This window comes from Panulirus ornatus, chromosome 16, assembly GCF_036320965.1.
Source record: "Panulirus ornatus isolate Po-2019 chromosome 16, ASM3632096v1, whole genome shotgun sequence".
Taxonomy (NCBI): domain Eukaryota; kingdom Metazoa; phylum Arthropoda; class Malacostraca; order Decapoda; family Palinuridae; genus Panulirus; species Panulirus ornatus.
In genome coordinates, this window is record NC_092239.1 from 40,124,203 (window position 1) to 40,144,886 (window position 20,684).

Consider the following 20,684-nt stretch of genomic DNA (forward strand, 5'->3'; position numbering starts at 1 on the left):
TTCTTAGAGCCTACAAGTTTTAGTACTGTTAGTGCATCTAAAGTACCTAGAAAAAGCCTCTCCTTGTACGTGACACTACAAGTGTTGAGGTGGTTGGAAGCTGATGAGTGTCAGGCTTATGTCAGTGATGCTTTCATATTGGATATGTTGATTGTTAGAACCAATGTTAAGATTGTAGATATGAACACAAGTAAACAGCAACAAATGTGACATGTTCATGGAGCAGTTTGTAAGAAAAAATGGAAGTTTGTCTAAGTGAGATTAGGCAAAGTGGCAGGTGTGGTAGTGAGTAGGAGTCAGTTTGTAAGGAGCACTTGGTAACACACCTGATGCTGGTTACCCCACCCTCCACTTCACCTCTCTAATCACCCTTACCTTCTGCTTTTTCACTCCATATTTTAGAATGTTCTGGAAAGTAATGTTGAAGGGATTCAGTGATGCTCATGTACACTTACAATCAGTGTTGTGGTTAGACATTAGCTGTTCAATAATGCATAGTAGTGCTGAGGCCACTTACCAAAGAAACTGATAGAAGCATCTCTTCACCACTTACCAGTCTCTCTCATCACCATCCCCATCATCACCACTACCTCATTGTTTCATTTATGCAGAGATGGATAAGCTTCTGCTAGAGCAGAGCCTTACAGTATCCTCCACCTCCTGCCTCTTTCCCACCCACCATGTCTCACCAACATGCTGCCTCTCTCACTAATTCTACTGCTATTGCCACTCTTCATCAAATGACAGTCATTCATGATACAATATTGTAAAGTTTTTATTTGTAATTCATTGATCAGTAAAGTAAGGCATTTCCATGTATGCAATTGTATAATGACCCCATAGAGAGCTATTTTGCTTTGTGCTTCATTTTTTAGGAACATATCTTACAACACTGACTGGGGTATTAAAGTACTGTATTCTGCCTAAACTTGGAGGGCTTCACAGTTTAAGGGTTGATTTGATGCCATAATAGAAAGTTGCGGGGTAGTAAGAGATCAGACTGAGTGACTTGTTTTTGAGCAGCACAGTTGTGTGTTATTTAAGTGAACATGAGGATTGAGAAGCACTGTGATGAGAATGAATTGCTTTCTGAAAGGCAAAGGGACTTAGAAGTAATTTCAGTTCACTGTTTTTGAACCTTTATAGGAAAAAGTACAAGTATTCCACTTCTGTATTCACTTACAAGGAAAGGCTGAAGGCTATAAATTTACTGACCTTGAAAGACAGAAGAGTGAGGGGTGACCTTATCATAACCTTTTAAGCATGTAAAACAGATCAGTGATATGGACAGTGACCAGTATTTTTTTTTTTTTTTGAGATGTAGGGATGAAGCAACTTGAGGACATTACTTGAAATTCATGAAGAAACTTATGAAAAAAGATGTAAAGAAGTCCTTTATAGTATAAGAGTGGCGGATGAATGGAACAGAATGACTGAGGCCATGGTTGTTGCAGACAGCATACACTAATTTAAGAAGTTGTATGATAGTAGAGAATGTTCAAGAGATGGGACTACGTGAGTGTAAAACTCCCTCCCCATACTGTTTGAATAGGTAATTACACATGTTCAATAGGCTTTTACCTTTGTATCTTTTCATAAAATTTAGGTTTCGTTGAGCTACTTTGGATGACATGTTTATACTTTGGATGACATGCTTTAGTACTTAATTCTTAGACTCCTTAGTATTTTTAGTAGCATTTTTGATTAAGAAATTCAGAGGAATCTGATGAATTTTCGTTTTCCAAACAGCACAGGTAGACAAATTGTCTGCTCTTGGATTCTGGCAAGTGGATTGTATGCATGCTCTGGAGGAGTGTGGGGGAAGACTGGATGATGCAGCTCTCTGGCTGACTCACCGTGCTAAGCCTATGCCAGCCCCCACAGTTGCACCAGATGATATGAATAAAAACAGTGCCATCAACTTTCATGCGGTAGAAATCAAGACAGGGAGTGTTAATGTATGTGTTATTGATGATTGTGGAGACTGCGATGTACCCCTGCTAGAATTCTCTCTCTCTCACCTTGGACTGAAACAGGTGAGGACCAATACCATGCTGTTTGCTTAATGTCTGTTTTGGCATCCCCTTACTGTTAATATATTGAATCGTTAGTTATACTCTCAGGGTGAGTAAATTCATTTGTAAGATTGATGAGTAGGGATATTCAGATAGCAGTCATATCTTGCCAGAAAGTAATAGCACTTTTCTTTTCAGGAGTGGCAGGGAAAGGGTTCTGCTAGTTGCTCCCTCTCAGTTGATTACTATAACCGTGCACTTTCAGGCTGGGAACCATTTATGGAACCATGGCTGTAAGTTTTTTGTTGCCAGACCTTTTTTCTTCTTTAGATGTAATCCCAGCAAATGTATCTTTCTCATTCATAAGGAGGCAGATTAATTCAAGAATCTAAAGGTAATAAAGTAACTATACCAGCCCATGGCATTAGTCATTGTAATAGCAAGGTTATTATAAGCTTCCACTTTGCCATATGGTTATTGTAAGTTTCCCTCTTACTTATCCCGTAGTTAGCTCTTTCAGTAATGCAGTAAATGATTATAATGATTTGAGAAGATAAGAGCTTTTTGGATAGGGCCGACTTGAATCTTAATAGATTTGGAATGGTACAGTTAAGTAGGGTCAGAGACAAAAATTTGAAACCTACTTAGCAAGTCATGTGTTGGGAGATAGGCAGCCACCAACTGGTTAGATACTACCATCTTGGTATCAGGAGTATTAGTTACAGAAGCACATTATATTGGCTGTTACATTTTCCAACCGTACCTAAGTCATAGCCCTTTTACTAACTCAAATAATATATGTAAACATTACCTTAGAGGAGAGTGCTAATAAATGATTGATGCAGAAACACTAATTTTTTAACTATTTTTTTCTGAATTTCTTTGTTAAAGGTTATGTAAAAAAACACTGAGTTCATGCGTCCCATATTATACAGGTATTTTGATAAATATAGAGAAGGTAGATGAGATAACAGTTCCAGATTGTTGCAAATGTGATCATTCATGATAGATACAAAGAGCAAGACTGAGTAAATAGAAGGTTACAGAAGCTGATGGAAGATAATAGAGCTTGGAGAGTAAGGAGTTATAAGGACAATGGAACAGGGAGTCTGACAGATGACTGAAGTAAGAGAAACAGAACAGCCTTGAAGAATCTTTGGAAGTCGAGAACATTATCTCAGAAAGCAAAAATGGGTATGTTCCAACAATGTTGTATGGTTGCGAGGCGTGGGCTATGGATAGAGTTGTGCACAGGAGGGTGGATGTGCTGGAAATGAGATGTTTGAGGATAATATGTGGTGTGAGCTGGTTTGATCGAGTAAGTAATGTAAGGGTAAGAGAGATGTGTGGAAATAAAAAGAGCGTGGTTGAGAGAGCAGAAGAGTGTGTTTTGAAATGGTTTGGGCACATGGAGAGAATGAGTGAGGAAAGATTGACCAAGAGGATATATGTGTCAGAGGTGGAGGGAATGGGGAGAAGTGGGAGACCAAACTGGAGGTGGAAAGATGGAGTGAAAAAGATTTTGAGTGATCAGGGCCTGAACATGCAGGAGGGTGAAAGGTGGGCAAGGAATGGAGTGAGTTGGATCGATGTGGTATACGGGGGTCGACGTGCTGTCAATGGATTGAATCAGGGCATGTGAAGCGTCTGGGGTAAACCATGGAAAGTTGTGTGGGGCCTGGATGTGGAAAGGTATCTGTGGCTTCGGGCATTATTGCATGACAGCTAGAGACTGAGTGTGAATGAATGTGGCCTTTGTTGTCTTTTCCTAGCGCTACCTCGCACACATGAGGGGGGAGGGGGATGTTATTCCATGTGTGGCGAGGCGGCGATAGGAATAAATAAAGGCAGACAGTATGAATTATGTACATGTGTATGTATGTATATGTCTGTGTGTGTATATATATGTGTACGTTGAGATGTATAGGTATGTATATTTGCGTGTGTGGACGTGTATGTATATACATGTGTATGGGGGTGGGTTGGGCCATTTCTTTCGTCTGTTTCCTTGCGCTACCTCGCTAACGCAGGAGACAGCGACAAAGCAAAATGAATAGATAGATAACTCAAATGTGTTCATTAACTGAAATTTTATACTTAGAACAGGCATGCTGAGAACTGGGGAGTCAAATGTCCTGCCACTACATTTTGTGCAAGAAGGATGTGTCACTGAAGTTATGCAGTGTCATTGGAGTTTTTTATATTTTTTTTTTTATTTTGCTTTGTCGCTGTCTCCCGCGTTTGCGAGGTAGCGCAAGGAAACAGACGAAAGAAATGGCCCAACCCACCCCCATACACATGTATATACATACACGTCCACACACGCAAATATACATACCTATACATCTCAATGTACACATATATATACACACACAGACACATACATATATACCCATGCACACAATTCACACTGTCTGCCTTTATTCATTCCCATCGCCACCTCGCCACACATGGAATACCATCCCCCTCCCCCCTCATGTGTGCGAGGTAGCGCTAGGAAAAGACAACAAAGGCCCCATTCATTCACACTCAGTCTCTAGCTGTCATGTAATAATGCCCAAAACCACAGATACCTTTCCACATCCAGGCCCCACACAACTTTCCCTGGTTTACCCCAGACGCTTCACATGCCCTGATTCAATCCACTGACAGCACGTCAACCCCGGTATACCACATCGATCCAATTCACTCTATTCCTTGCCCACCTTTCACCCTCCTGCATGTTCAAGCCCCGATCACTCAAAATCTTTTTCACTCCATCTTGCCACCTCCAATTTGGTCTCCCACTTCTCCTCGTTCCCTCCACCTCCGACACATATATCCTCTTGGTCAATCTTTCCTCACTCATTCTCTCCATGTGCCCAAACCATTTCAAAACATCCTCTTCTGCTCTCTCAACCACGCTCTTTTTATTTCCACATATCTCTCTTGCCCTTACATTACTTACTTGATCAAACCACCTCACACCACACATTGTCCTCAAACATCTCATTTCCAGCACATCCACCCTCGTGCACACAACTCTATCCATAGCCCACGCCTCGCAACCATACAACATTGTTGGAATCACTATTCCTTCAAACATACCCATTTTTGCTTTCCGAGATAATGTTCTTGACTTCCACACATTCTTCAAGGCTCCCAGGATTTTCGCCCCCTCCCCCACCCTATGATTCACTTCCGCTTCCATGGTTCCATCCGCTGCCAGATCCACTCCCAGATATCTAAAACACTTTACTTCCTTCAGTTTTTCTTCATTCAAACTTACCTCCCAATTGACTTGACCTCCCAGTTGACTTGACCCTCAACCCTACTGTACCTAATAACCTTGCTCTTATTCACATTTACTTTTAACTTTCTTCTTTCACACACTTTACCAAACTCAGTCACCAGCTTCTGCAGTTTCTCACATGAATCAGCCACCTGCGCTGTATCATCAGCGAATAACAACTGACTCACTTCCTAAGCTCTCTCATCCACAACAGACTTCATACTTGCCCCTCTTTCCAAAACTCTTGCATTCACCTCCCTAACAACCCCATCCATAAACAAATTAAACAACCATGGAGACATCACGCACCCCTGCTGCAAACCTACATTCACTGAGAACCAATCACTTTCCTCTCTTCCTACACGTACACATGCCTTACATCCTCAATAAAAACTTTTCACTGCTTCTAACAACTTGCCTCCCACACCATATATTCTTAATACCTTCCACACAGCATCTCTATCAACTCTATCATATGCCTTCTCCAGATCCATAAATGCTACATACAAATCCATTTGTTTTTCTAAGTATTTCTCACGTACATTCTTCAAAGCAAACACCTAATCCACACATCCTCTACCAGTTCTGAAACCACACTGCTCTTCCCCAATCTGATGCTCTGTGCATGCCTTCACCCTCTCAATCAATACCCTCCCACATAATTTACCAGGAATACTCAACAAACTTATACCTGTGTAATTTGAGCACTCACTCTTATCCCCTTTGCCTTTGTACAATGGCACTATGCATGCATTCCGCCAATCCTCAGGCACCTCACCATGAGTCATACATACATTGAATAACCTTACCAACCAGTCAACAATACAGTCACCCCCTTTTTTTAATAGATTCCACTGCAATACCATCCAAACCTGCTGCCTTGCTGGCTTTCATCTTCCGCAAAGCTTTTACTACCTCTTCTCTCTTTACCAAATCATTTTCCCTAACCCTCTCACTTTGCACACCACCTTGACCAAAACACCCTATATCTGCCACTCTATCATCAAACACATTCAACAAACCTTCAAAATACTCACTCCATCTCCTTCTCACATCACCACTACTTGTTATCACCTCCCCATTAGCGCCCTTCACTGAAGTTCCCATTTGCTCCCTTGTCTTATGCACTTTATTTACCTCCTTCCAAAACATCTTTTTATTCTCCCTAAAAGATGAGAACAATGGGGAGTGGGGGAGGAATGGGATGTATTTAGGGAATCAGTGATGGAGTGCGCAAAAGATGCTTGTGGCATGAGAAGCGTGGGAGGTGGGTTGATTAGAAAGGGTAGTGAGTGGTGGGATGAAGAAGTAAGATTATTAGTGAAAGAGAAGAGGGAGGCATTTGGACGATTTTTGCAAGGAAAAAATGCAACTGAGTGGGAGATGTATGAAAGAAAGAGACAGGAGGTCAAGAGAAAGGTGCAAGAGGTGAAAAAGAGGGCAAATGAGAGTTGGGGTGAGAGAGTATCATTGGAGTTATGCAATGGTAATAGAAATCATTATAGATTAATGAGTTTTTGTAAGGGTGTATGGTTTGGCGGTGCAAGTGCCTCATATTTAGATATGTAAAATAAAAAGTTCAATGATATTACTTGAGTTTACAAGTACTTTGCTTCATTTCTTGCAAAGCATGAATGTATCTTCTGGTGAGAGCTTTTTTTTATCATGTTATTCTCCCCATTATTAACTTTCTCATCAGTGATATTGCTATTATGTTTATTGTATACATAGATTATTAGGGAGGTTGCATTCTGTAGATTTTCTGTAACAGGTGAAATCTTTTATAAGGTGTTACCTCATAGTTAATTTTTTTTTTTTTTTTTTGCCGCTGTCTCCCGCGTTTGCGAGGTAGCGCAAGGAAACAGACGAATGAAATGGCCCAACCCACCCCCATACACATGTATATACATACGTCCACACACGCAAATATACATACCTACACAGCTTTCCATGGTTTACCCCAGACGTTTCACATGCCCTGATTCAACCCACCGACAGCACGTCAACCCCAGTATACCACATCGATCCAATTCACTCTATTCCTTGCCCTCCTTTCACCCTCCTGCATGTTTAGGCCCCGATCACACAAAATCTTTTTCATATACTTAATAGATTACCATATTATAAAGAATAGCACTACTTGATTATCTCTTGTTTCAATCAAAGAGTATCAAGGACTAATGCAAAAGTAATATTTTTATAGAAAGTGCTTATTGCTCTTGTGATACTTATTTTCTGGTACTCCCTTAGATGTCGAGCAGAATGGGAGAAAGGACCATCCCGTGATCTGAGTGGAGAACGCCTCATTCTGAGCATGAAGACAAATGACACCGTAAATGTCAACATCACAAATACATTCCTGGAACTTTACCAAATTGTGAAGAAAAATTGGACATTAGACTATTACAACCGAGAAAGGTGAGGGTGTAATGTAGCTCATGTAGTTTGCAGCAAAGCTCTTATTAAACTTTGTTGCACAGTTTTTTCCAGCAGCATACCTGTTACATAACCTGATGATTTGTGGTTTTCCTGTTCAGCTCTGTCACATATCCTCCTCCTATGCTACTATTTCAGTTGCATCTTAAAGCTTCACTTCATTTATCTATATTCACTTAGTGAGTTCAGGTAGGGTCAAGAAATTGATTGACTAATATTTATCTCCCTCTGATGACATGTGATTAAGCAAAATCATTGGATTAAAAAATTAAAAGGAGATGCAAAAAGACCAAGACATGGTTTACAGAAAGGCAGAAGTGAACATGAGACTTTTACTCTATTTGCAGATGTACAGAAGTGAATGTGATTGAATTATTGAAGATAAATTAGAGCAGTACCTCACTAATGTGGGAAATGGTTATCAAGAGTGAAAGAAGGAAAGAAAATTTTTTAGCAAATATGTAATGGAACAGATAAGAATACATTAGTGGTAACAATAAAGGCTCAACAGAGAAAGTGATAAAAAGATGGAACAAATGTATAAGATTATTGTGTCACCATAAATGAGAAACTGGATTTCGGAGGACAAGTTCATATGATAATACTGTCGGATGAAGTGAGTAGTATGATTGCAAACATTTCCTCTGTAAGAGATAGAAACCTAATAATTATTTTTTATTGTATATATAAGAAGCAATATTGAATACTGCTGTGTTGTATTGTCACCAGTGAAACAAATAGAAATAAATGTCTTTGAAAAGAGGGAAAGAATATAAGAATGTTAAGACGCTCAGAAAAGCAAAGAAAGAGTATATAAAGATTTTAGAAGAAAGTTAAGTGAAAAGCTTTAGGAAAATAAGAGTTTGTACTGGAAGTATGTGAAAAAGGAAAGAGGTGGATTCAAGGCTGGAAATGTTAATAAGAAAAGCGAGGAGGGGGAGTTGCTAAATTAAAGGGAGAAGGTAAAAGCGACATGGAAAGAGGATTTTGAAGAATTGATGAATGCAGGAGAAGGTGAGGCAGCAGCTGTTAATGCATGGGTATAGAGGATGGAAGGAAAAGGATATTAGGGTACGGCTATATAACAAGAAGAAAGGTAAAAAGGATGATAATGAGGTTGAATGTGGGAAAGGCACCTGGAGTGGAAAGGATTATAGCTGAAATGTTGGAGAAAGTATGATAGAATGGATGCATTTGATATGTAGTTTAGCATGGAAGCAGAGGGATGCCTAAGGATTGGATGAAAGCTATTGTTGTTCCTTTACTGAAGGAATGTGTGTTTTAAGTATTCCAGAAAATTGTACACAAAAATGTTGATTGATAGACTGATGAAAGTAGCTGAATGCAGAATAAGTAAGGAACAAGTTTTTTTTTTAGTATAGGTAGGAGATGTATGGCTCAAAATCTTATTGTAAGAATGACTGAAAAAGTATCTAGTGAAAGGTAAGAAGCTTTCATGGATCTAGAGAAAGCTTATGACAGTCAAGTGGATGCTAAATGGGAGTGTTAAGGATATAGAGGATAGGGGGACAACTGTTAAATGGTGTGAAAGCCTTCTATAGATAAGCAAATGCTTTTATAAGAGTTTAGTGAAAGTTTTGTTATACATGTGGGTATGAGGCAGGGCTGTGATGTCACTGTGGCTTTTTAACATACATTAGGATGGCGTGATAAAAGAGATTAGATCAAATCTAGGGAAAAGGGATGTAGAGATTGAGTGTCATGATGAAGTATGGTACTAAGTGACAAGTCTGTTTGAAGAGGAGCTGCAGAAGGTTGTAAGTGTGTTTTATAATGTTTGTAAACATAGGCAGTTGAAAGTAAATGGGAGTAGAAATAAAGTAATGGTGTTTGAAAGAAACCAGAGTGAAAGTATAATTTTGCAAAACACTAAAGAGAGAGAAGAAAGTGTACAAAACTGTTTTATAGATACTTGGGGAGAAGGAATGGAAAAGGTGACAGAATTTAAGTTTTTGGGAGCTATTTTGCATAAGTTTGTTGATATGGAAGGAAAGATAAAGGAGAGAGCAGTACAGGGAAGAAGAGTCATTAGTTCCCATAATATGTTACTGAAGGGCAGAGGTGTAAGATGCATTACATATGACAGCTCAAGAATAGATGTAAGTGGATGTGGCTTTTCTTCATCTATTTCTGGTGTTACCTTGCAAATAGGGGAAATGGTGATCAATTATAAAAAAAGAAAAGAGGTAAGGACATGGCAGTGAAGAAAGGATTAAGGGAGAGCATTGTCCATCCAACCCTGACCTATGCAGCCAAAACATGGACATGGCATAAGTCACGAGGTCATGAATTCATGTTGTGGAAATGAGTTATTTGACAAGAGCATATTGTATGACTAGACAGAATGAAGAAATTAATGAGGGGTGTATGAGAGATGTGGTATTGCAAGGAATGAAAAAGGAATGATTTGTAGAGTGGTAGAGTGGGTGAAACATAATACTTTGAGTGGTTTGGGCGTGTGGAAAGAATGGTAGATGAGGAGTTTACAAGAAGAGTGTATGATAGTACAATTAAATAGGTTAGTGTGAGAAGGAAGATCACCTGTGAAATGGGGAAATAGAGTGGAAGAGTACTGGTGTGAGAGAAATGGTGGAAGGATGCCTGGAATGGTGTATGGAATCATGTAAGAACAGGAATAAGTGGAAACCCTTTTATCATGGCCAACCCCTTGATAGGAGTCCTGGAGGAAACGGGTCTCAGAGATATATATACAGTGATATTAACTTCAGCAGGGTTGAGGGACAAGTTAGTTAGGATGTAAGTTTGAAAAGAGAAAAATTAGAGGAAGTGAAGTGTTTTAGATATCTGGGAGTGGACTTAGCAGTGAATAGAACCATGGAAGTGGAAGTGAGTCACAGGGTGTGGAAAGAGAGAACATTATCTCGGAGAGCAAAATTGGGTATGTTTTAAGGATAGTACTTCCAGCAATATTATATGGTTGCGAGGCATTGGCTATATAGAGAGGGTTGTGCAGAGGAGGGTGGATAAATTGGAAACAAAATGTTTGAGGACAATATGTTGTATAAAGTGGTTTAATTGTGCAAGTAATAAAAGGATAAGAGAGATTTGTAGTAATAAAAGGAGTGTGGTTGAGAGAGCAGAAGAGGATGTGTTGAAATGGTTTAGACATATGGAGAGAATGAGTGAGGAAAGGTTGACAAAGAGGATACATGTGTGAGAGGTGTAGGGAACAAGGAGAAGTTGAAGACCAAATTGGAGGTGGAAAGATGGAGTGAAGAAGACTTTAAACATTCGGGCCCTGAAGATGCAGGAGGGGGAGAGGCATGCAAGGAATAGAGTGAATTGAAACGATGTGGTATACTGGGGCCAACATGCTGTCAATGGACTGAACCAGGGCATTTCAAATGTCTGGGGTAAACCATGGAAAGGTCTTTGGGGCTTGGAAGTGGATAGGGAGCTGTGGTTTTCATGCATTACATATGACAGCTAGAGACTGAGTTTGAACAAATGTGGTTTCTTTTGTTTGTTTTCTTGGAATTACCTTGCTGAGGCAGGAGGTGGCGATGCTGTGTCCTGTGGGGCAAGATGGCACTGGGAATGGATGAAAGCAAGCATGAATATATATATGGGGAGTGGGGGAGGAATGGTATGTATTTAGGGAAGTAGTGATGGCTTGCACAAAAGATGCTTGTGGCATGAGAAGCATGGGAGGTGGACAGATTAGAAAAGGTAGTGAGTGGTGGGATGAAGAAGTAAGATTGTTAATGAAAGAGAAGAGAGAGACATTTGGATGAGTTTTGCTGGGAAATAGTGCAAATGACTGGGTGATGTATAAAAGAAAGAGGCAGAAGGTCAAGAGAAAGGTGCAAGAAGTGAAAAAGAGGGCAAATGAGAGTTGAGATGAGAGAGTGCCATTAAATTTTAGGGAGAATAAAAAGATGTTTTGGAAGGAGGTAAATAAAGTGCGTAAGACATGGGAACAAATGGGAACATCAGTGAAGGAGGCTAATGGGGAGGTAATAACAACTAGTGGTGATGTGAGAAAGAGATGGAGTGAGTATTTTGAAGGTTTGTTGAATGTGTTTGATGATAGAGTGGCAGATTTAGGGTGTTTGGGGCGAGATGGTGTGCAAAGTGAGAGGGTTAGAGAGAATGATTTGGTAAACAGAAAAGAGATAGTGAAAGCTTTACAGAAGATGAAAGCTGGCAAGGCGGCAGGTTTGGATGGTATTGCAGTGGAATTTTTTAAAAAAGGGGATGACTGTGTTGTTGACAGGTTGGTAAGGATATTCATTGTATGTATGGCTCATGGTGAATTGCCTGAGGATTGGCAGAATCCTTGCATAGTGCCATTGTACAAAGGCAAAGGGGATAAAGGTGAGTGTTCAAATTACAGAGGTATAAGTTTGTTGAGTATTCCTGGGAAATTGTATAGGAGGGTATTGATTGAGAGGGTGAAGGCATGTACAGAGAATCAGATTGGTGAAGAGCAGTTTGGTTTCAGAATTGGTAGAGGATGTGTGGATCAGGTGTTTGCTTTGAGGAATGTATGTGAGAAATACTTAGAAAAACAATGGATTTGTGTGCAGCATTTTTGGATCTGGAGAAGGCATATGATAGAGTTGATAGAGATGCTCTGTGGGAGGTAGTAAGACTATATGTGTGGGAGGCAAGTTGTTAGAAGCAGTGAAAAGTTTTTATTGAGGATATAAGGCATGTGTACGAGTAGGAAGAGAGTAAAGTGATTGGTTCTCAGTGAATGTCGGTTTGCGGCAGGGGTGTGTGATATCTCCATGGTTGTTTAATTTGTTTATGGATGGGGTTGTTAGGGAGGTGAATGCAAGAGTTTTGGAAAGAAGGGCAAGCATGCAGTCTGTTGTGGATGAGAGGGCTTGGGAAGTGAGTCACTTATTGTTTGCTGATGATTCAGCGCTGGTGACTGATTTGGGTGAGAAACTAAAGAAGATGGTGACTGAGTTTGGTAAATTGTGTGAAAGAAGAAAGCTGAGAGTAAATGTGAATAAGAGCAAGGATATTAGGTACAGTAGGGTTGAGGGACAAGTCAATTGGGAGGTAAGTTTGAATGGAGAAAAACTGAAGGAAGTGAAGTGTTTTAGATATCTGGGAGTGGATTTGGCAGCAGAGGGAAACATGGAAGTAGAAGTGAGTTACAGGATGGAGGAGGGGGCAAAGTTCTGGGAGCATTGAAGAATGTGTGGGAGTCGAGAACATTATCTCGGAAACTAAAAAATGGGTATGTTTGAAGGAATAGTGGTTCCAACAATGTTATATGGTTGCAAGGCATGGGCTATAGATAGGGTTGTGCAAAGGAGGGTGGATGTGTTGGAAATGAGATGTTTGAGGACAATATGTAGTGTAAGGTGGTTTGATCGAGTAAGTAATGAAAGGGTAAGAGAGATGTGTGGTAGTAAAAAGAGCGTGGTTGAGAGAGCAGAAGAGGGTGTTTTGAAATGGTTTGGCCAGATGGAGAGAATGAGTGAGGAAAGATTGACCAAGAGGATATATGTGTCAGAGGTGGAGGAAACGAAGAGAAGTGGGAGACCAAATTGGAGGTGGAAAGATGGAGTGAAAAAGATTTTGAGCGATCAGGGCCTGCACATGCAGGAGGGTGAAAGGCGTGCAAGGAATAGAGTGAATTGGAACGATGTGGTATACCGGGGTTGACGTGCTGTCAATGGATTGAACCAGGGCATGTGAAGCGTCTGGGGTAAACCATGGAAAGTTTTGTGGTGCCTTGATTGGAAAGGGAGCTCTGGTTTTGGTACATTATACATGATAGCTAGAGACTGAGTGTGAACGAATGTGGCCTTTGTTGTCTTTTCCTAGCACTACCTCGTGTACGTGCGGGGGGAGGGGGTTGTCATTTCATGTGTGGCGGGGTGGCAACTGGAGTGAATAAAGGCAGACAGTATTAATTATGTACATGTGTATATATGTATATGTCTGTGTATGTATTTATATGTATACATTGAAATGTATAGGTATGTATATGTGCATGTGTGGATGTGTATGTATATACATGTGTATGTGGGTGGGTTGGGCCATTCTTTCATCTGTTTCCTTGCACTACCTCACTAATGTTGGAGACAGCGACAGAGTATGATAAATGAATAAATAGATAATATATATATTTATGTCTGTGCATGTATATGTATGTATATGTGTATATGTTGATATGTATATATATGTACATGTATGCGTATGTGCATTTACATATATACATATATATATACATATATTTTTGTTATACTTAGTTGCTGTCTCCTGCATCAGCATGGTAGCGTAGGGAAACAGACGAAAGAATGGCCCAACCCACCCATACACACGTGTATATACATAAAAACCAACACACGCACATATACTTACCTATACATTTCAATGTATACATACATATACATACACAGACATATACATATATACACTTATACATATTCATACTTGCTGCCTTCATTACTCCCATTGCCACCCCGCCACACATGAAATAGCACCCCCTCCCCACGTGCGAGTGAGGTAGCACTAGAGAAAGACAACATAAGCCACATTCGTTCACACTCAGTCTCTAGCTGTCATATGTAATGCACCGAAACCACAACTCCCTTTCCAATCCAGGCCCCACAAAACTTTCCTCTTTTACCCTAGACGCTTCACATACCCTGATTCAATCCATTGATAGCACGTCGACTCCGGTATATGCCATCATTCCAATTCTATCCATTCCTTGCACTCCTTTCACCCTCCTGTATGCTCAGGCCCCATCACTCAAAATCTTTTTCACTCCATCCTTCCACCTCTAGTCTGATCTCCCATTTCTCTTTGTTCCCTTTACCTTTGACACATATATCTCCTTTGTCAGTCTTTCCTCACTCATTCTCTCCATGTGACCAAACCATTTCAGCACACCCTCTTCTGCTCTCTCAACCACACTCTTTTTATTACCACCCATTCTCCGCACAACCCTATCTATAACCCATGCCTCGCAACCATATAACATTGTTGGAACCACTGTTCCTTCAAACATACCCATTTTTGCTCTCTGAGATAACGTTCTCGCCTTTTACACATTCTTCAATGCTCCCAGAACCTATGCCCTCTGCCCCACCTGTGACTCACTTCCACTTCCATGGTTCCATCTGCTGCTAAATCCACAACCAGATATCCAAAACACTTCACTTCCTCCAGTTTTTCTCCATTCAACCTTACATTCCAATTGACTTGACCCTAAACCCTACTGAACCTAATAACCTTTCTCTTATTCATATTACTCTCAACTTTCTTCTTTCACACACTTTACCAAACTTAGTCACCAACTTCTACAGTTTCTCACCCAAATCAGCCACCAGCGCTGTATCATCAGCAAACAACTGACTCACTTCCCAAGCTCTCTCATCAACAACAGACTGCATACTTGCCCCTCTCTCCAAAACTCTTGCATTCACCTCCCTAACCACCCCATTCATAAACAAATGAAACAACCATGGAGACATCGCGCACCCCTGCAACAAACCGACATTCTTTGGGAACCAATCACTTTCCTCTCTTCTTACTCATACTCATTCCTTACATTCTTGGTAAAAACTTTTCACTGCTTCTATCACCTTACCTTCCACAAAGCATCTCTATCAACCTTATCATATGTCTCCTCCAGATCCATAAATGCTACATACAGATCCATCTGTTTTTCTAAGTATTTCTCACATACATTCTTCAAAGCAAACACCTGATCCACACATCCTCTACCACTTCTGAAACCACACAGCTCTTCTCCAATCTGATGCTCTGTTCATCCCTTTACCCTCTCAATCAATACCCTCCCATATAATTTCCCAGGAATGCTCAACAGACTTATACCTCTGTAATTTGAACATTCACCTTTTTCCCCTTTGCCTTTGTACACTGGCACTATGCATGCATTCCGCCAATCCTCAAGCACTTCACCATGAACCATACATACATTGAATATCCTTACCAATCTGTCAACAATGCAAGTCACCGCCTTTTTTTTAATAAATTCCACTGAAATACTATCCAAACCTGCCACCTTGCCGGCTTTCATGTAATGCAAATCTTTCATTACTTCTTCTCTGTTCACCAAACCATTCTCCGTGACCCTTTCACTTTGCACACCACCTTAACAAAACTACCCTATATCTGCCACTATATCATCAAACACATTCAACAAACCTTCAAAACACTTACTCTGTCTCCTCACTTCACCATTACTTTTTATTACCTCCCCATTAACCACCATCACTGAAGTTCCCATTTCTTCTCTTTTCTTACGCTCTTTATTTACCTCTTTCCAAAACATCTTATTCTCCCTAGAATTTAATGATATTCTTTCACCCTGACTCTCATTTGCACTCTTTTTTACCTCTTGCACCTTTCTCTTGACCTCCTGCCACTTTCTTTTATACATCTCCCAGTCATACACACACACACACATATATATATCTTTCTTTTTTTTCATACTATTCGCCATCTCCCGCGTTAGCAAGGTAGCGTTAAGAACAGAGGACTGATCCTTTGAGGGAAATCCTCACTTGGCCCCCTTCTCTGCTCCTTCTTTTGGAAAATTAAAAAACGAGAGGGGAGGATTTCCAGCCCCCCGCTCCCTCCCCATTTAGTCGCCTTCTGCAACACACAGGGAATATGTGGGAAGTATTCTTTCTCCCCTATCCCCAGGGATATATATATATATATATATATTTTTTTTTTTTTTTTTTTTTTTTTTTTTATACTTTGTCGCTGTCTCCCGCGTTTGCGAGGTAGCGCAAGGAAACAGACGAAAGAAATGGCCCAACCCCCCCCCCCATACACAGGTACATACACACGTCCAGACACGCAAATATACATACCTACACAGCTTTCCATGGTTTACCCCAGACGCTTCACATGCCTTGCTTCAATCCACTGACAGCACGTCAACCCCTGTATACCACATGACTCCAATTCACTCTATTTCTTGCCCTCCTTTCACCCTCCTGCATGTTCAGGCCCCGATCACACAAAATCTTTTTCACTCCATCTTTCCACCTCCAATTTGGTCTCCCTCTTCTCCTCGTTCCCTCCACCTCCGACACATATATCCTCTTGGTCAATCTCTCCTCACTCATTCTCTCCATGTGCCCAAACCATTTCAAAACACCCTCTTCTGCTCTCTCGACCACGCTCTTTTTATTTCCACACATCTCTCTTACCCTTACGTTACTTACTCGATCAAACCACCTCACACCACACATTGCCCTCAAACATCTCATTTCCAGCACATCCATCCTCCTGGGCACATCTCTATCCATAGCCCACGCCTCGCAACCATACAGCATTGTTGGAACCACTATTCCCTCAAACATACCCATTTTTGCTTTCCGAGATAATGTTCTCGACTTCCACACATTTTTCAAGGCTCCCAAAATTTTCGCCCCCTCCCCCACCCTATGATCCACTTCCGCTTCCATGGTTCCATCCGCTGCCAGATCCACTCCCAGATATCTAAAACACTTCACTTCCTCCAGTTTTTCTCCATTCAAACTCACCTCCCAATTGACTTGACCCTCACCCCTACTGTACCTAATAACCTTGCTCTTATTCACATTTACTCTCAACTTTCTTCTTCCACACACTTTACCAAACTCAGTCACCAGCTTCTGCAGTTTCTCACATGAATCAGCCACCAGCGCTGTATCATCAGCGAACAACAATTGACTCACTTCCCAAGCTCTCTCATCCCCAACAGACTTCATACTTGCCCCTCTTTCCAGGACTCTTGCATTTACCTCCTTTACAACCCCATATATATATAATATATATATATATATATTATTATTTATTATATTATTATACTTTGTCGCTGTCTCCCGCGTTTGCGAGGTAGCGCAAGGAAACAGACGAAAGAAATAAATATACATAAATATACATACACATAAATATACATACTTATACATCTCAATGTACACATATATATATATATACACACAGACATATACATATATACACATGTACATAATTCATGTGAAAAATGTAAAAAAAAAAAAATGTGAAAAAAGGAGAGATAGGTAGTATGTTTGAGGAAAGGAACCTGGATGTTTTGGCTCTGAGTGAAACGAAGCTCAAGGGTAAAGGGGAAGAGTGGTTTGGGAATGTCTTGGGAGTAAAGTCAGGGGTTAGTGAGAGGACAAGAGCAAGGGAAGAAGTAGCAGTACTCCTGAAACAGGACTTGTGGGAGTATGTGATAGAATGTAAGAAAGTAAATTCTCTATTAATATGGGTAAAACTGAAAGTTGATGGAGAGATATGGGTGATTATTGGTGCATATGCACCTGGGCATGAGAAGAAAGATCATGAGAGGCAAGTGTTTTGGGAGCAGCTGAATGAGTGTGTTAGTGGTTTTGATGCACGAGACCGGGTTATAGTGATGGGTGATTTGAATGCAAAGGTGAGTAATGTGGCAGTTGAGGGAATAATTGGTATACATGGGGTGTTCAGTGTTGTAAATGGAAATGGTGAAGAGCTTGTAGATTTATGTGCTGAAAAAGGACTGGTGATTGGGAATACCTGGTTTAAAAAGCGAGATATACATAAGTATACGTATGTGAGTAGGAGAGATGGCCAGAGAGCGTTATTGGATTATGTGTTAATTGACAGGCGCGCGAAAGAGAGACTTTTGGATGTTAATGTGCTGAGAGGTGCAACTGGAGGGATGTCTGATCATTATCTTGTGGAGACTAAGTTGAAGATTTGTATGGGTTTTCAGAAAAGAAGAGTGAATGTTGGGGTGAAGAGGGTGGTGAGAGTAAGTGAGCTTGGGAAGGAGACTTGTGTGAGGAAGTACCAGGAGAGACTGAGTACAGAATGGAAAAAGGTGAGAACAATGGAAGTACGGGGAGTGGGGGAGGAATTGGATGTATTTAGGGAATCAGTGATGGATTGCACAAAAGATGCTTGTGGCATGAGAAGAGTGGGAGGTGGGTTGATTAGAAAGGGAAGTGAGTGGTGGGATGAAGAAGTAAGATTATTAGTAAAAGAGAAGAGAGAGGCATTTGGACGATTTTTGCAGGGAAAAAATGCAATTAAGTGGGAGATGTATAAAAGATAGAGACAGGAGGTCAAGAGAAAGGTGCAAGAGGTGAAAAAGAGGGCAAATGAGAGTTGGGGTGAGAGAGTATCATTAAATTTTAGGGAGAATAAAAAGATGTTCTGGAAGAAGGTAAATAAAATGCGTAAGACAAGGGAGCAGATGGGAACTTCAGTGAAGGGCGCAAATGGGGAGGTGATAACAAGTAGTGGTGATGTGAGAAAGAGATGGAGTGAGTATTTTGAAGGTTTGTTGAATGTGTTTGATGATAGAGTGGCAGATATAGGGTGTTTTGGTCGAGGTGGTGTGCAAAGTGAGAGGGTTAGGGAAAATGATTTGGTAAACAGAGAAGAGGTAGTAAAAGCTTTGCGGAAGATGAAAGCCAGCAAGGCAGCAGGTTTGGATGGTATTGCAGTGGAATTTATTAAAAAAGGGGGTGACTGTATTATTGACTGGTTGGTAAGGTTATTTAATGTATGTATGACTCATGGTGAGGTGCCTGAGGATTGGCAGAATGCATGCATAGTGCCATTGTACAAAGGCAAAGGGGATAAGAGTGAGTGCTCAAATTTCAGAGGTATAAGTTTGTTGAGTATTCCTGGTAAATTATATGGGAGGGTATTGATTGAGAGGGTGAAGGCATGTACAGAGCATCAGATTGGGGAAGAGCAGTGTGGTTTCAGAAGTGGTAGAGGATGTGTGGATCAGGTGTTTGCTTTGAAGAATGTATGTGAGAAATACTTAGAAAAGCAAATGGATTTGTATGTAGCATTTATGGATCTGGAGAAGGCATATGATAAAGTTGATAGAGATGCTCTGTGGAAGGTATTAAGAATATATGGTGTGGGGGACAAGTTGTTAGAAGCAGTGAAAAGTTTTTCTCGAGGATGTAAGGCATGTGTACGTGTAGGAAGAGAGGAAAGTGATTGGTTCTCAGTGAATGTAGGTTTGCGGCAGGGGTGTGTGATGTCTCCATGGTTGTTTAATTTGTTTACGGATGGGGTTGTTAGGGAGGTGAATGCAAGAGTTTTGGAAAGAGGGGCAAGTATGAAGTCTGTTGTGGATGAGAGAGCTTGGGAAGTGAGTCAGTTGTTGTTCGCTGATGATACAGCGCTGGTGGCTGATTCATGTGAGAAACTGAAGAAGGTGGTGACTGAGTTTGGTAAAGTGTGTGAAAGAAGAAAGTTAAGAGTAAATGTGAATAAGAGCAAGGTTATTAGGTACAGTAGGGTTGAGGGTCAAGTCAATTGGGAGGTAAGTTTGAATGGAGAAAAACTGGAGGAAGTGAAGTGTTTTAGATATCTGGGAGTGGATCTGGCAGCGGATGGAACCATAGAAGCGGAAGTGGATCATAGGGTGGGGGAGGGGGCGAAAATCCTGGGAGCCTTGAAGAATGTGTGGAAGTCGAGAACATTATCTCGGAAATCAAAAATGGGTATGTTTGAAGGAATAGTGGTTCCAACAATTTTGTATGGTTGCGAGGCGTGGGCTATGGATAGAGTTGTACGGAGGAGGGTGGATGTGCTGGAAATGAGATGTTTGAGGACAATGTGTGGTGTGAGGTGGTTTGATCGAGTAAGTAACGTAAGGGTAAGAGAGATGTGTGGAAATAAAAAGAGCGTGGTTGAGAGAGCAGAAGAGGGTGTTTTGAAATGGTTTGGGCACATGGAGAGAATGAGTGAGGAGAGATTGACCAAGAGGATATATGTGTCGGAGGTGGAGGGAACGAGGAGAAGTGGGAGACCAAATTGGAGGTGGAAAGATGGAGTGAAAAAGATTTTGAGTGATCGGGGCCTGAACATGCAGGAGGATGAATGGAGGGCAAGGAATAGAGTGAATTGGATCGATGTGGTATACCGGGGTTGACGTGTGTCAGTGGATTGAATCA

The 20,684-nt window shown here is 40.9% G+C and overlaps 1 protein-coding gene across 1 annotated transcript in view; it reads left to right on the forward strand.

The window, feature by feature from the left end:
- Positions 1-20,684, forward strand: part of Vps13D (vacuolar protein sorting 13D) — a 772,012-nt gene that overhangs the window by 354,782 nt on the left and 396,546 nt on the right. Inside the window, exons 42-44 of the mRNA XM_071670877.1 lie at positions 1,750-2,036; positions 2,214-2,308; positions 7,537-7,704. Of these exons, the coding sequence (XP_071526978.1) occupies positions 1,750-2,036; positions 2,214-2,308; positions 7,537-7,704 (550 nt within the window). The remainder of the gene's footprint in view (positions 1-1,749; positions 2,037-2,213; positions 2,309-7,536; positions 7,705-20,684) is intronic.